The 16,238-nt window shown below is 36.3% G+C and overlaps 1 protein-coding gene across 2 annotated transcripts in view; it reads right to left on the bottom strand.

Moving 5' to 3' along the window:
* Positions 1 to 16,238, bottom strand: part of LOC146469344 (glycerol kinase 3-like) — a 25,579-nt gene extending 9,341 nt beyond the window's left edge. For both annotated transcript variants that reach the window (XM_085123390.1, XM_085123389.1), the window contains exons 1-16: positions 16,032 to 16,238; positions 12,543 to 12,616; positions 10,710 to 10,816; positions 9,366 to 9,443; positions 8,780 to 8,859; positions 8,551 to 8,688; positions 7,009 to 7,118; positions 6,712 to 6,778; positions 6,271 to 6,306; positions 6,087 to 6,154; positions 5,514 to 5,556; positions 4,627 to 4,707; positions 3,975 to 4,053; positions 2,803 to 2,899; positions 2,358 to 2,442; positions 1,419 to 1,539 (exon numbers count right to left, since the gene is read on the bottom strand). In XM_085123390.1, coding sequence (XP_084979516.1) covers positions 1,419 to 1,539; positions 2,358 to 2,442; positions 2,803 to 2,899; positions 3,975 to 4,053; positions 4,627 to 4,707; positions 5,514 to 5,556; positions 6,087 to 6,154; positions 6,271 to 6,306; positions 6,712 to 6,778; positions 7,009 to 7,118; positions 8,551 to 8,688; positions 8,780 to 8,859; positions 9,366 to 9,443; positions 10,710 to 10,816; positions 12,543 to 12,616; positions 16,032 to 16,223 — 1,456 coding nt within the window. In that variant the 5' untranslated portion in view covers positions 16,224 to 16,238. The remainder of the gene's footprint in view (positions 1 to 1,418; positions 1,540 to 2,357; positions 2,443 to 2,802; positions 2,900 to 3,974; positions 4,054 to 4,626; positions 4,708 to 5,513; positions 5,557 to 6,086; positions 6,155 to 6,270; positions 6,307 to 6,711; positions 6,779 to 7,008; positions 7,119 to 8,550; positions 8,689 to 8,779; positions 8,860 to 9,365; positions 9,444 to 10,709; positions 10,817 to 12,542; positions 12,617 to 16,031) is intronic.

The raw sequence follows: 16,238 nt of genomic DNA, 5'->3' as shown, positions 1-16,238 counted from the left end.
TGAAGACCAGCTTTTTGGGCTGCTGTGGACAACAATTTCCCGATTTCATTCTTTTCGAGAGGGGACTTCATGTACCAAACATTATCTTGCGAGCTTCTATTATGCCGTACTGCTAAATAAAATGGGGACTCTGGTTTGTTCATTTCTACTGGTCTGTGGCTTTTGAACGTTTTGTGGAACTTCACTGGACATCGTTCTGTCTTGGTAGCGTAAACCTTTGGTTGGAAAGCCCTTCAATGACCTTTCTCTTGACCATGACGAGTCTTCGTGCCTCATTCTGCAAGCCAAACAAGCATTTCTCCACCATCTTTATCTTCTTGGAGCTGAACATCTCCCCAGCCCATCTTTCGCCTTTCGTCTCTCGCCCGAAAACTGAAGTGAAGAGACAAGTGCCACCAAACTGTTCGCTGCAGAGAAACTGGATTGTGATCACCAAATTCTCCTGTCTCAAAGAGAGCATGTTCTTCATCGTCTTCGAGTGCCATGGCAGCTTGCAGTTTGTTATCTTTTCCGTGTTCATGAACAAGCGACTTGCGTTTCGCAGAGAGAACTTTCCTCGACTTTTCAAAGTCCTTGTCCTTCAATATGTTAACTGAAGAACCTTTCTCACTTAAATATCTTTGGATACTTCGTTGAAAACCAGATATGGTGTCTGGTTCATACTCTTCTCAATTTTTCTTCCGGATATTCATGAAGAACTTGCACAGGAGGTGGTAAAGTTTGGGCACAGGTAAGCTTTCGACCGTTTTTCCACTCATGCCAATTGTTTCCATGTAGCGGGAGAGAGTGTTCATGTCCGTTGTAGTTTTCTTGGTAGTATTGGCACTTTTCTGGTTCTTAATAAAGCCTTCTATTTCCTCTTGGCTCTCGCTTATGCGGTTTGCCTCGATGCTCGTCTCATCGAAGTCTTTGTCTGGATAATAAAACTCACTTGGCGAGTGTTCGAATTCTTCGTCGTCTTCCATGTTGTCAGTAAGACTCAAACTTAGAAACAGTTACTTTTTAAAATTATATTTTGCTTTTACCAAGGATTTTAAAACACCTCACTTTACAATAAAAGTATTTTCATATTGTAACAAAAACTGTTTTGTAGCTGGTTTCAATGTTATTTACTGGAGAGCACCTTGTTTTCTCAATTCCCAAAAAATATAGAACATTTTGATATCATTCCAACCTTAAATCCTTAATTAAAAACAATCATATTAACCAAGTTTAGCCTCAACTGAAAACCTTTTACAAAACCTTGATTTTGCAAAATGCAACGTTCAGTTACTAAAAGTGTGTGTTAAAAGATGTCTACTTAGTGTCTCATGAAATTGCCAAATCCTGTAAGAGTCGTTTAAAAAGTGCCAAGTACTTTTCCTTAACTTGACAACATCATATTCAATTTTATCAGAAGCATCTGATTTTAAACATACCAACAGAAATTCCAAGAATGTCAGCCTGCAGCTGCATCAGCAAGTTATTTACTGTCATCCCACCATCAACTTGAAGAGATGTTAAAGGTATGCCACAATCCATGTTCATTGCATCTAAAAGCTACAATTTGAAAATCATATGTCACATCTTAAGTGAGACGAGCATTGTACAGCAAAACCAAGGGTGTCACTTCTTATTTTCTACACGGGCAGAATTTATCAATGATGCCAAGTTAGTCAGAACTCCCAGAAAGACTATTAATTTTTGGTGTCCAACTATAATAATTATTGTTCTAGCTTTCGGGGAGAGGAATGTTCGCCTCTTTCAGTACACTCATTGACCATTTCATTTTTTAAGGATATCAGGCTAAAGTCTCGGCCCAGTTGTTGAAAAGCCATTTAACTCTAATCCAGGATTAAAGTTTACTGAGGTTTCATCCCCAGGGGAGGTACTCAGGTATAAACATGACGGGGGGAGGGGGGGGGGGTCCGATGGAGCCTAATATTTAGCACCCAAAGAAATACATGACTTTTTTCCCCTTTCTTTTTTATAGGCCTTTCTGATCTTGTGGGAACTTTGGCTTGAATTGCGTAAGAACTATTAGTTTCGCAGAAATTCGAACCCAAAAAAATACATGGTTAAATCTTCAACCCAAAAAAATACAGGAGTTGAAAATTTTAGAGTCTAAATCTAAACTGAGAGGCAAAAACATTTTTTTTAAGAAATCTAAGTATATTCATTAGTAATTTGAATTGAACCAAAGTTCATATTAACCCAGGATGAGCTTAACAAGGTTTTCAACAACTGGGCCCCAAATATTTTGTGTTGGTTATATCCCTCTGGCCACCATGTCAATGTTAGTAACAAGGAAAGTGGACGCTTGCTATTTTGTCTTGTTCATTTGTTTGTCTGTTTGTTTGTTTAGTCAGTACTCTTACCTCTCTTGTCTGGAAACATGTAGCTTCAAGAGTTGCCCTTGCTATGTGCGCTTTGTTGGTAAACTGTGTCAATCCTATGATGACTCTACACAAAATACAACCACACAGTTTGGCTAAGAATCTAGTTTAAAAAGTCCTTGAATTTAAAATAATAACAACAATGATGATGATGATCAATGATGATAACAATAACAATATTACATAATTGCTGGTTATCTTGCCCAGGAGTGTGGTTTTACCAGGATAGACATGAAAGTGATGGACCTTTAATAATAATAATAATAATAATAATAATAATAATAATAATAATAATAATAATAATAATAATAATAACAATAATAATAATAATAATAACAATAATAATAATAATAATAATAATAATAATAATAATAATAATAATATAATAATGACATTATGCAGTAGACAATCTGAATACATAACTTACCCTCTTGCATCTGTTTGCCAGTAAGGTGCATAGAGACCAGAAAATGCAGGGACAAAGTATACACCAGCAGTACTGGATACACTGCGAGCCAAGGTTTCTACAGGTACAATATAGTAAAAACATAAAATAGTTAATCAAGCAGATGAAATGTATGCAAAACTTTCCTGATAGCCATATAATTTGTGGATAGAGTAGAAGCATATGTCAAATTTAATTATGGGAATGTGTGGAAAACTTGCCAAAAGCAGTAGTTGGAGTACATTTGCTCCGCTGGATAGTGACTTATCCATTGGATAAAGTTACCCGCTCTTTGAACAACTGGGGCCAGGTGATTAACTTACTAAAAAGCTACAGTGTACTTTGTTATAATAATAACATCATCATCATCGTCTATCTTTTTGATAGAGAATTGGGCTCCATGCACTTAACACAGATATATCCATGCACTAAATGCAGACATCCTTTTGTTAAGTAAGAGATCAGGTGTGTAAACACTTTTTAACCCCGTGGGTTTTTGTTTACACACCTCCACATTCCTAATTCAGACTGTTCTTTGTGTTTAATTAATATATGGAAATAAATTAATAAACTTGAAACTTGAAACATTTACAAACAATTAATTTAGGTAAAAACTGAGTTACAATATACACATAATTATGAACTTAAGATAATAAATTACTAATAGTTAATTATTAACTATTAAAGGAAGACCTAATGGGGGCAGGATGTCTTAAATTGGAACCCCACAGAAAACAATGGGGGAGTCAACAGCACCAAAGAAGCTGCAGATACTGTCATTATAGGTATTACTACAATCTTCTACAACACTCCTTCCAACATTTCTAGAACGTCATTGAACATTCTGATTCCAAATGTCATGAATTTACACAAAAGTCACATTCAATCTTTTGTGAGGTAATCGTCATTGACCAAAAATGTTCTTAGTGCTCCATACTGATCTTACTGTCACTTCCTGCACAGAGAAAGTGAAATTGAGTCAGGATGCCTTCTCACACAACACAAGGAGGAGAGGGAGGCCAAATCACACCTAGACACTCTACAGACACCGGGCTTGGGATCAAGGACTTGAGGACAGCTGTGCTTAATAGAACTGTTTGGAGTTCAATCACAGTCCAAGGATACCCCTTGCCATAACTAACATGATTACTTACCAATTTCTGAAGCTTTGCTGATAAGATTGAGATTATCTCTAAGCCATTTTACAGCTGCTCCAGTGATAGCAACAGAACCCTGTAAGGCATAAAAAGAGTTTTCTGTAATTAAGTGAAGAACACACTTGGGCTGGGTTGGGAACAAGTGTCAGCCTAGAAGAGCTTAAGGGACAAAATTTGTCCCTTAAGCTGCTGGCAGAATTTAACAATAAATTAATTTTAGCTCTGGTGGAAGGGTTTTATACTTTGTAGCAGATCAAGTATCATACAATTCCAAACATAAAACCATCCCAAAAAGCTCACTCCTCCCCTTGCCCTTCAATTTGCCACCAGATGTGAGTACAAATCATTGTACATGTACATCAGCTTTGTTTCTCTGTTTTTCTTTATTGTCTTAGCTTATAATAAGCAAACCTAAGTGATAACATTCATCAATAATTGTCCACCCTAGAATAAAAACATTATATGAGCGTGCTTGGTGTGCTTGCTTTCTGGACATGTATTGCTTTCTTTTACAATGACTATAGCTGCTTTAGCTGTCAGCTAAGTGATTCTAAATTTTGTGCTCAAGCTCAGCCAAACTCCTTCCAGTCTTGAGTCCTTGTCCCTGCTTGTAAACAAGCCATCCTAAAAGTTTGAACAAATAGCTCACCTCTAAGGCATAAACTGTTGGTTGATCTGGTCCAAGTTTGTAAGCAACTGTTGTCAGCAGACCATTCTGTGAGAGCACCACCTTGACCAACACAAGCAGTTTCAGTAGGCTACAAAACTTTGCAATAGTAACACGGTTACCACAGTCAGAGAAAAACAGATTTTTTTTTTTCAAGGTCGGGGAAAAGTCGGGGAATTTTGCATCAAGTCCGAGACATTCTTAATTATATACTCACAAGCCAGTGAATTTATTTTTACCTTGCCACAAGGTTTGCTAATGAGTTTCCTTGTTGGCAAAGGTAACGTTTCCAAAAAAATTGTGAAGGAATTGATTTCTGCAGCTTCTTCACTGGCTTTATTGGCAAAGAATTTGTCCTGGACAGTACGTGAAAACTCAGGGGATTTTTGTTATTCTGGTAAATGGTTACCCTGAATAAGATACAAGCAAACTGAGTGAAAGTTACAGACATGGTATCTTTATTAAATGGGAGTTCATAATCAGAAAACAGCCCTGAACTGTGCATGGTCACCATGGCAGCAGCTCTTGATTGATAGGGACCAACCCCTCAGACAAAAAGTTGACGTGAAATTGTTGGAAATAATGTCTAAATTTTTAATTTTATTTTGAAAAGTGGAATGACTGTTCAAGAGTGCTAAAAAATTGGATATGATTATCACATACTTACATTATTAAATTTCCTGGGGACTGTCATTTTGGATTTTGTGTTAGTAAGCAGAATTTCTTTTGTGCTTTTAACAATTGGGCAACCATGTGGTGACTTGTTACGAAATCCAAAACGCCAGCGCCCAAGAAATTTAAAAGTGGTTAACGACAGTGTCAGGATTAAGGTAATATTTAAATTTGCTGTTGTTATTTTCATGTCTTACCTCAGTTCCTGTATTGTACAACAGAAAACATCCAGTGCCATAGCTGAATAACAAAGTAATCACAAACATTAACACTGTAGATCTTTTCTATCCATTTTGTGAGCCCTTTATTAAGGCAAAAGGTCGTCAAAGGAGACCACAGTGTCATATTTTTGAAAAATGACTCAAAAGTTAAAGCCACTTTACACAGCATAATAAATAACTCCCTAGGAAGTACCACAGTGTATACAACAGCTTTCATTGGAATACTTGCACTCCAGGATTTCATTAACAGATTTAAAAGTTAGAACCATACTGGGTAATGAACTGCACCACCTAGTAACAGACAACAGTGGTAGTTATACGTTTTCCCAGCAAAGGTCACAGATTCAAAAGTTAGAATAGGGGTTTTATTAGAAGCTGGGAGCGGGTATTGGCACCCAATTACATGTACCCTGAACATGGTACAGGTCTGCCTTTGTAAAGATTTAAAGCCAATCTAAACAAAACAAATTAATGAGTGGTGCCTGTCTAATCACCATTAAGAACCGTCCTAGGTCCACAAAAATTAATGAAAACTCTGAGTATACATACGTGTTCTTTGCATCTCCCTGGTTAAAGCACAGTTGTCCAACTAAAGCTGCTTGCTGGTCACCAAGGCACTAGAAAAAAACACAAAAGACTCGTTGAGTTCCAGCATTTTCATCATCTATTTACTTCAATTTTTAACAGTTTTTCTTAAGCCAAATGCTGATCACAAATGCCACTTTCAACCTACCCCTGATATTGGCACTCCATTGAGTGGTCCTTCAACCTGACATAATACAAAAGGAAACAGCTACATTAATTTTAATTCCAGTGTCAAAACACCTTGATTAAAATTAATTAATATTGAAAATGTCTCAATAACGTCGCAAAACTTTAACAAAAAGCGCTTGCTTTAAGTCACTTTCACAACTCAAAATTCTATTAAAAGTTGTCTGCAGCTAGTTCACTGTTTTCCCTTACCGTCTGAGTTAAAAGTATTGGACTGTATTTTTCATAGAAAGTGGTACTGTGAGAATAGGTACCCTGTGCAACAAGGAGCACAAGTCTCTTAAGTTTCAATTTGTGGTTAATTAATATTTTAAGCCTAAATTGATTCCAGTCATCCATACCTTGAGTCTGCCCTAACATTGAGGAAATTTTCCGAGTACAGCCTAAATATTAGAAAACTCACCATTTTGCCATAAACTTCTGAAGAACTTCTCACAGTTGGCAAGACTGACATGGGTATGTCAAAATATCTTTAAAAAAAATAATATAAAAACTGCATTATTTTTTATTACTTAATAATGGTGAAAAATAGTTTTTACATTGTACACAACAGTGTGAGTCACTTAAATCTCTTTAAAGCAACCTATTGTAAAATGATTATAATTTTATGTACCTCTCTTAAGTAACCCCCTAGTTGATGAAAACAAATTTATTTTATCTCAAAATCACTATTAATACAAAACTAAAATTAATTTCTTACTTGCACAAGTAGGGATCCCAGGCTTGAGTTTGAAGATTGAGGAACATTGTTCTTGAGGCATTTGTGATATCTGTGATGTGCAAGCCTCCATTAGGACCTCCTGTCATATTCTGCAAATAACATACGCCATAAAGTAAGCTATGCAGTAGTTGTAATTTTCCATTCAATTAACTAACTACCTTTTGATAAAACCTGGTAAAAATATACATGTAATGAGTAATCCCATCCTGGATCTGCAAGATCATATTATATGATCACAAATACCTTGGAATCTTGCAGGATTATGCTGAACACTCCACTGGAATCTTAAGCCGTTCCTGAGCAGGATTCTAATGGGTCCTATAGAATTTTAACTCAATGAAGTACCTCAATGTCTCAGGCCAAACAGGTGTCAATATTAAGGAGGGAACCAAGCTCCCAAGGCCACTCCCTTAGATATACCACTAACATATTGAGGGATATAGAATGGTCTATCAAAAATGATAAGTCTCAAAAAATATTAACCAAGTCTCGAATTCTCGCAATTTAATGTTAGCGTCTCAGAATCTCACGCTTGCTACAATTTGGACCATCTCAAAGTCTCAAATTTTTCTTTGATTGTGTTTAAATAATATTTACTTATTTTAATTTATGCACTCTTAAGTTTAAATTGTATAAAACCTTGTATTTATCTTTAGTTATTATATTTTCTGTATCACTGTTACGCGCATTTGATCATATCATATGCGTGTGCGAAGTTGCAGGTTTCAAGTAATAAAATTATTATTATTATTGAAGATTTCATTTTTGTTTTCATGAATTATTTAGTGTATACATAACTTGTGGACATGGGTCTGGGCTGGTTATGTTACACTCAATCATTTTCATTACATTCAAACAGTTTATATGTATTCATAGAACTTCTTAATTATATTTGCGTTCTGGCAGATAATCCATTTCTGACAGCGTTCAATAAGGAAGGACAGCTCTTTGTCAGTGTTCGTTATTGAGCTTAGTCCTTTCCTTAACTCCTCGTGGTAGCCTCCGAGAAAGTCGAAAACAATATTGATTTGTTTAACACTTGTGTTTAATTATTATTATTATTATCATTAGAATTATCATTATCATTATCATTATCATTATCATTATCATTATCATTATCATTATCATTATCATTATCATTTGAGTCTCAAAATCTTGCAAATTGTCAAGCAAGAAAAGAAAGGTTCTATCTTCTATTTCTGTTAGAAGCAATGAACAGCAAACACATACATCAAGAATGACAACCTTGTTTGTGTTACTATCAACTTGAAAATTGTCCAGCTTTCAGAAGCTCCAAGAGTCTCAGGCTTGGATGTTTTTTAGGTAAAGTCTCAGTCTCGAAAATTATGGAAACAATGGAATTGTGCTCTCGGATTTTAATTAAAATAAGGGTCTCGCAACCTCGCAAAGTCTCAAATTTACCATGATTCTATACACCTGTTTTGCTAAGTCTGGAAAAATCTTGAAGAGAGAAGAAAATGTGACTAGACAATTCAAGTTGTTCACAGTATTTATCCGTACCCAAATCAGCCAGGAGTCCACAGTTCCAAAACAACACCTGTCCTCTGCAATAGCTTTTTGGACTGCTTCACAGTTGTCAATAAGCCACCTTAACTTCACTGCACTGAAGTAAGTGTTGATTGGGAGACCACACAATTTCTGCAGTAAATAAAAAGGTCTTCAAGAGAAACACACACAAAAATGTAGGTCACATAAGCCCTTAATTTTGTAATGTTGACCATTCACTCACTCTAACATGCTCTCTTGTTGTTTTTGGAGTGTTGGCTTCAAAGTTATCAACAGTAGATTTTGTCCTTGTGTCGAGCCAGACTGCAAAGTTAAACAAAACATCAGGCAACGTTATGCAACTGGATAGAAAAGGAGTTTATTTCATTAATACAGTAGAAAAAAACTTTAAAAAATGAATACCACAAGAAGTAAAAATGTATCTGTGTCATTTAGCTGTGAAGAAAGGATTGATTTTAAAAGGGTTTCATTTTTGATCCACCTGAAACTAATCCTTTGGAGAAGAAAAACTTAAAGCAAAAAAACTATGGTCCATCCATAAGTCGAGCAAAGCTTTCCTTTAAGGCAAAGCCTTCTTGGCTTTTTTTTTTTTTTTTTTTCAATAATTTATTAGCAGCAATGCTAAGTCAATATGACATTTAATAAAAATATTCTGTGTTTCATTTTATAGGCTTTCATGAAACAGAAGTATGTGTATACTGAATACAGATGAACAAAACTACTACAAAGATGCAATTTAGCTTGTGGTTTACATTAAACTGCCTTTTCTAGACAATAATATCATCACCACCAATCAAAGAAATAGTTACTTATGGCATTGTGCAGTGGTTCCCCAGTAAGCTTGTCCCAAACTACTGTTGTCTCTCTCTGGTTTGTGATTCCAACAGCTTCAAATCAAGAAAAGAAAAATAAAAGGCTTAAAAGTTCACTTTATTTTCATGAATTCATAATATTGTTAATTATGACAGCAAATATAATAATTATCTGGAAAGTTGTTACTAACAGTAATATTCCAAACATTAGTTTATCACACATTTGTGAGATGTATCTGTTCAACAGCCTTTGGATGGCTTACATTCCAATAAACCAATCAAAATTAATTGTATCAACTGTGTTTACGACCAGTGTTGTCACATTGTAACAAACACGTGCACCACTCTAAAAGAGTTTCTACCGAGTGACTCTTACACAGTTACTAGTTAGATGATGCACAAAAAAGCAACAGAAATGAAACTGATGGAGGTCAGCTAGTATCTGGCTATTGACAGAGCATGTTAAATTAAGATTTGAATACAGGACACCCAACCAATCTGATAAAAATTCAACAATGGTCAGAGAGAAGGACTTGGAAGTTGGGGCCTCTTGATTGCATGCTGATGACTAAACACCTAGAAAAGTACCTGCAGTGCCAATAAAACGATAATGTTAATACCCTCAAAATATTCAGTTCATCTTGATCTTAAACCCAAATGGCCAGTTATTTAAACAGGGTCTAACTTGGGCCCAGGCTTGAGACAATCAGTGGGCCTCCAAATCTATTTATATGTGGTTTATGTTAAGTAGATACATAGTTTTCTAGTTTGGAATGTGAGCCTTCTTGTTACCATCAGCAGTAGACAATGTTTAGATATGATTGTTGGTAAAATTGAAAATGGATTAGAATGTGGTTTTGTTAAACACGGTCTTAACTGTCTTTTAATAACTGGCCCAAAACATTTTACTGTACCAACCAAAGTCCAGGAATGTAGGAATGAAAAACCTCAGCAGGCTCATTAATAAACCCAGCCATCTCTTTTGGACTGTGCACCTTTAAAATAAGCCTCACGTGTTTGTGTTCTGTTGAAATTTAAGCTAGTGATGAGATCTCTTCCAGACAGTGACATTTCCAAAAGCTGGCTCTTAGAACAATTCCTGAAAGTTTTGATTGTTACAAAAAAAATACAGGATGATATTTTAGACCCTTAAAATGGCAAAGTCACAAATTACAACCTAACAAACACATTCACACCTCTGGCTCTAACAACTCATCAATGCCCTTTGGATCAAACTACTTCAAAATCAAACTCACAGCTGGCCAAAGATTTGCAACATATGTGCAGTTCAGTTAAGGATTTGATGTTTAAGGCGACTGCAAGGTGACTGTGCATTTTTACCTTTTACATCAGCTGGGTTAATTTTCAAATCTTTGCAACTTTGTAGTGTTTGTTCCATGCAATGATACACAGAGGAAAGAATCTCCTTTGGATCTTGTTCCACCCATCTACAATGCACAGAGATATGATCAGAGCTAACACACAGGAAACAGGGCTTTCAACTTTCAATTTAATTAGTGCCTAAATAGCTGCAGCTAATCCAGCCATGAGAGGGCAACAAGTCACCTCAAACAATGATAAATAGCAGTTAAATAAAAGCTATTATTAGGGCATAATAAAATTAAATTTGAGTGCATGTTCATATTATTCAATGCTGGGCAAAATCTGTCTAAGGAGTTAGAATAAATGACTTCCTGTGAGAGAGTATTCCATTTGGGAACTCGTCTAACAAAAAAAGAGTAATTAAAGACCTCAATGAATGCACTGAAGTGGCAAAAATTAAAATGGTGGTGCAAACATGCAGAATGGCAGCAATACAAATTTAATTTGGGAGGAAAGTTGATTTGGATGAGGCGATTGTTTTTCTTGTAGAAAAAGACTAGATCATTAGCAGGCCTTCTCTGCTCTAGTGATGGTCATGTAAAATGGTTTAATATTGCTGATATGCTACTGGTGCAATGGTAAGCCTCCCATAATGATTCTAAAACTCTCAACTCCTCAGCTGTACAAATGTATATGATGATCATGTGTTTGACCTTTATTCATGTTGAGGACAAACAAGTGAGATGTACAGATGCACCTTAACTTGCATGCTGCAACTGAACAAGCTGTGCTGTAACACACCAAGAACTCTACTGGCCTAGGACAGACTGGACATATGAAGGACTCAGTGGAGAAGGGGTTTAAGTGAAGATCTGTGCCCGGTTGTTTAAAACCTGATTAATGCAGATCCTGATTAAAAGTTAAGCAAGGTTTTCCGCTTGTTCCTTAAAAATGTTTTTAAAAGTTAATTTTAAGATATGACAATAAGAATCTGCGATAAAATATTGTAAAACATAGCACGACGTTTCGACGTTTCCAGAACGTCATTATCAAGTGAAAGTAAAATAATGAAATCGAGCATATATAGTGATGAGATGAATAAATTGAAAGTGAAACAAAGAGTTTGGCTCTAATGTTTAAATTTAAACACCCAGAGCGACTCCATTAGAGCCAAACTCTTTGTTTAACTTTCAATTTATTCATCTCATCACTATATATGCTCGATTTCATTATTTCACTTTCACTTGATAATGACGTTCTAAAAACGTCGAAATGTCGTGCTATGTTTTACAATATTTTATCGCAGATTTTTATTGTCAAAATTAATGTTTCACCAAATCCTTACTTATTCAAATTTTAAGATAATGGTAGAAACATCTAAGTCAAAACTGTGGCACAAAAATCTCTTGGAAGAATTGTTACTGAGTAGTAAATAAACTCAAAGCAAAGTTCATGTTAATTCAGGATTAGCTTAATTGGCCTAAATCATGTAAGAATGTAAGGAGTGTGGTTTTATGTTTAAGATACAACTTTGACAAAAAAATAGCTTAGGGCTTTTTCTAGAAACTTGAGACAAAATCATCATGATTACAACCTGTCCACATGGCAAGGTAAAACTAATTTTAAATTACAGAAATTAGGATATTTTTTTAGAGCAAATCATCATTAACTTATACCCTTCTTCTACTGAGCCTGTTATAACTTATAGGCTAAAATGTAAATTATTTGACAACAATGGACCAGTTTTATTTTAACTCTCTAGTTAACTACTTTGAAAATTACATACCAAAACACAAGCCATTTGTAAAAGAAAATAAAACAGAGCTGCAAAAGCTATAGTACATCACCTACCCTTCTTTTGGATAAACACTGTTCACCTCAATTTGGTGAAAGGCAAGAAGCTCAGCAGTCTTACTGGCAAAAAGCTGAAAACAAAACAAAGCATCAAACAGATTGAAACTTTTTAGGCTGATCATAGTCTGCCATGCATGTAGCCTCCCATGCAGGCGTTTTTTAGGGGACTCACCTTGTGGGGAGGAGGTAAATAAGGCTCTGAACCTGTACGACATTGACGACATCAGAACCTGGAGAACAATCTGTCCCAGGTGCAACATAGCAAGGACTCTACTATGCCCACCTTTTTCCCAGTACATATATTAATACATGTAGCTTTAGCTTTTAAGTTTTAAATAATTGGTATGGGATCCGCTGTAATTGGCTAGGCTTTAGTGGTCTCCCTGCCTAATAATTTTTTTTATGTATTCATGCATATATCTGTTGTTTTAGTTAGATGAAGCTAAATAAATGAATAAAAGGTAATACAAGTCCCCTAAAAACGACTGCGTGGGAGGCTTTGATGCATGCAGCCATTACTTGGGTCATCATGCAATTTTAACAGTAAATACACATTAATTACTTATTGATTTAACTATTGTTCAACTGATGCACAACCCCCTTTCTCTACCTCTTGCCAACTAAACTGAATAGTGATCAGCTGCAGCTGAAATGGGGATAGGTTGGAGAATTAGTTATTAACTACAAAACTGCTCTCTCTCCTTGGCAGACACCTCTGCACCTATTTTACCCCTCATCTCCCCCCACCCCACCTTGGTTGATTTCCCTCTCCTTGGAGTGTCAAGAAGTGAATTACTAGCCAGCGAAGCCTCTACAGAGCAGGAAAAGAGAGAAAGGGAGCAAAAAAGTCGGTCTTACATGTATGCACTGCACCCTGTAGCTGAAGCTGTTTTTAAAGGGGAAGCATCATGAGGTTTTTGGTATCTTTTGTTAAAAAAAGATGAAATAAGACCTTCAATCAGCTGCCAAACAATTCTAGAATGACTAGAGGAAAGAAATCAACTCAGTTCTTGAAAGGAACAAGTCACGATCTGTTCTAGCGCAGTTTGAAAACAAAAATGCGAGAACTTGAAAAACATTAGCCTAACATTTTTCAAGTTTTAATCCATACCGGCCTACTCTGTCTCTAGCCAGATGCAATAATCAACAGTTTTATTGCACTGGGATAATAATTTATAACAAACTTGACAATTATTTCTTTGTTTCCGCTGACAGACGAACATTTCTGGGTTTTGAAATGACAGCAAATTTGTATGATTCTTCCCCTTTAAGAAAGATTGTGCAAGGCAGTGGAACAATCCCTCAAGGAATAGCTTAATGTACCACCATGGTCAATGAACCTGTAGCTAGAATGCAAGCATTGGAGGGCAAGACAATTTAAAGATTTGTACACCATACATGTAGTAGGTAGCGGTGTGAGCTTTTCGCTGAGTTTCTAGATTTTCCATCCAAGAGATAGAAAAAGATTGTCAGCATTGTCAACATATGTATCTCCTGTAGCTCAGTGGTAGAGCATCCAAACTAGTAATCGGAAGGTCTTAGGTTCAACTTCTGATAGGAGCACTCGGATTTTTTTTCCATGTATGCCTGTGTTATTTACTGATTAAATACATCATTCTCATTTATTCACCAGGCTTAACATATTCTATCACTTTATTTCAATTGCGCATATACCACACATTGACATTCCAATCATAGCAGTACACAGGATGTTTGTCCCATGAACCCAGTTTAATGGCCTTAGCTCCCACGAGCCTCCCATAGCTCAGTAGAGCATCCGAACTAGTACTCGGAAGGTCTTAGGTTCGACTCCCGATAGGAGCACTCTGATTTTTTTTCCAAGTATGCCAATACACCATTCTCATTTATTCACCAGGCTTAACATATTCCATCACATTATTTCCATTGTCAACATAGTTGGAGAAAGTCAATATTCAAGCACCATGATTTTGCACATTTTGTAGTTTGGTGGCTCATTATCAACACGTAGAACTTTGCACCAATGCATTGTAGATGCATAGAAGCATTTCAAAAGGAAAAAATGGTCTTCTTCTCTTCAAGACGCCAATACCATAAGTTATCTTTTTGCAAATACCATCAACATGTACTCCAAGATAAAGTTTCATCCATATAAACGCCAAGAGTTTGTTATTAGTACATTATATATGTAAGATGCTTTACAGAGCTTTCATCAATGATCAGAGGTGGGAGTCTGTTCAACATACATAACTTCTGCCCAGGTCCAATCAACATAAACTACGATTTATTAAGAGTCATTTGTTTGCAATAAGCCAGTCGGTAACTTGGCTAGATCCTCATTAACAACTCGTTCTAACTGCATTCAATTTATTATTACTGAAGAAAGTCAAGTGTGATAATCTGCATACATTCTAGATTGCAGTGTAGAGAGACAGTTTGGCAAATTATTTATAGAGGATAAAGAGAAGAGGACCTAGAATAAGAATTGTACCTTGAGGAATACTACAAGTTAAATATGGGCTGTCTGAGAGAAAAATGTTTACAAAACAATTTTGCTTGTGATTATCCAAATAAGATGCAAACCACTTTAGCTAATATGCGAGGTGTCTCTGACACCAAAAGGGTAAACGATCAATGGCGTAGAAAGCCTTTTTTAGGTCAAGGAAAACAGCCGCATTTATGTTGCCCTTATTAATATTGAAGGCTCAAGTATCAGTTGTGTGGAGCAATGCAGTAACGACGGAATGAGGAAATGAAACACTGAGTGGTTATAGATTCCAAGGTAACTGAGATGCAAAGAATTGATCATGAATAAAATGAATCATTCTCTCAAAGACCTTGGCTACCACTGGAATTATAAAAATAGGAGTGCAATTATTAAAGTCCGAATGTTCTCCCTGTTTAAATAGTGGAACGACTTTGGCGCATTCCATTCTTTAGGGAAAACACCCAATACAAAAGATCGTTCTCACACACAACTGGGAGCCATGCCAAGCTGCCTATGCAACATTTTATGAGCTTGCAGCAAAGAGAACAAGCGATTAAATCAGTGCACTCAAGGATAAGTCGCTATCAAGCCTCGTCGCCTTAGGTTTACATAGTAAATTTAATAGTTTGAGCTCAAATCTATGTTCGGTCTCCCCATGGTAATCTAATCTTCAGGAGTATTGATTTACAAGACAGTCAAGACTAGACTAAGCTTTAGGTGGGTCACTGGCAAACAATCTTGTAGCTCCATTGTTGTTAAATCTGGTGGTCTCAGCAACTATATTTTACTAAAGCAACATCACAGACCGGAATGAGTCATTTGGTCCTCTATCTTGTTGAGGTAAAGGCATTTATCACTTGTCCTCAACAAGAGAGAGGACCATGAACGGGACAACCCAGGGATCGCGACGTGTCGAAGGGCAATTTCACGAACATAGTAAAAAGGGCTTAAGCTTTACAATATGCGAAAGAAAGTCTACAAATCGCTGCTTTATTCTCAAAAGGAATGCATGCACTCACCAAAAATCGACTGCTTGAGGTTCCTTGATCAATGGCTCCAACCAATGGTCCAAAGTCCTTGAAGTCTCCGGACGCCATCTTGCAAATCTTCCTCTGTTTCTGTTGTTGACAGCAACCGCTGAGCAGCGACGCATTTGTGAAAGGTCTCCAGTGCCATTTTCGAGCGAATGTAAAATAATATTGTAGTTTCATTTGTCACAGTCCGGG

The sequence above is a fragment of the Pavona decussata genome, unplaced genomic scaffold (assembly GCF_977016875.1).
Source record: "Pavona decussata unplaced genomic scaffold, jaPavDecu1.1 SCAFFOLD_124, whole genome shotgun sequence".
NCBI classification, from domain to species: domain Eukaryota; kingdom Metazoa; phylum Cnidaria; class Anthozoa; order Scleractinia; family Agariciidae; genus Pavona; species Pavona decussata.
Note: the sequence above shows the minus strand (reverse complement) of the source record. Positions and strands in the feature narration are given on the sequence as shown.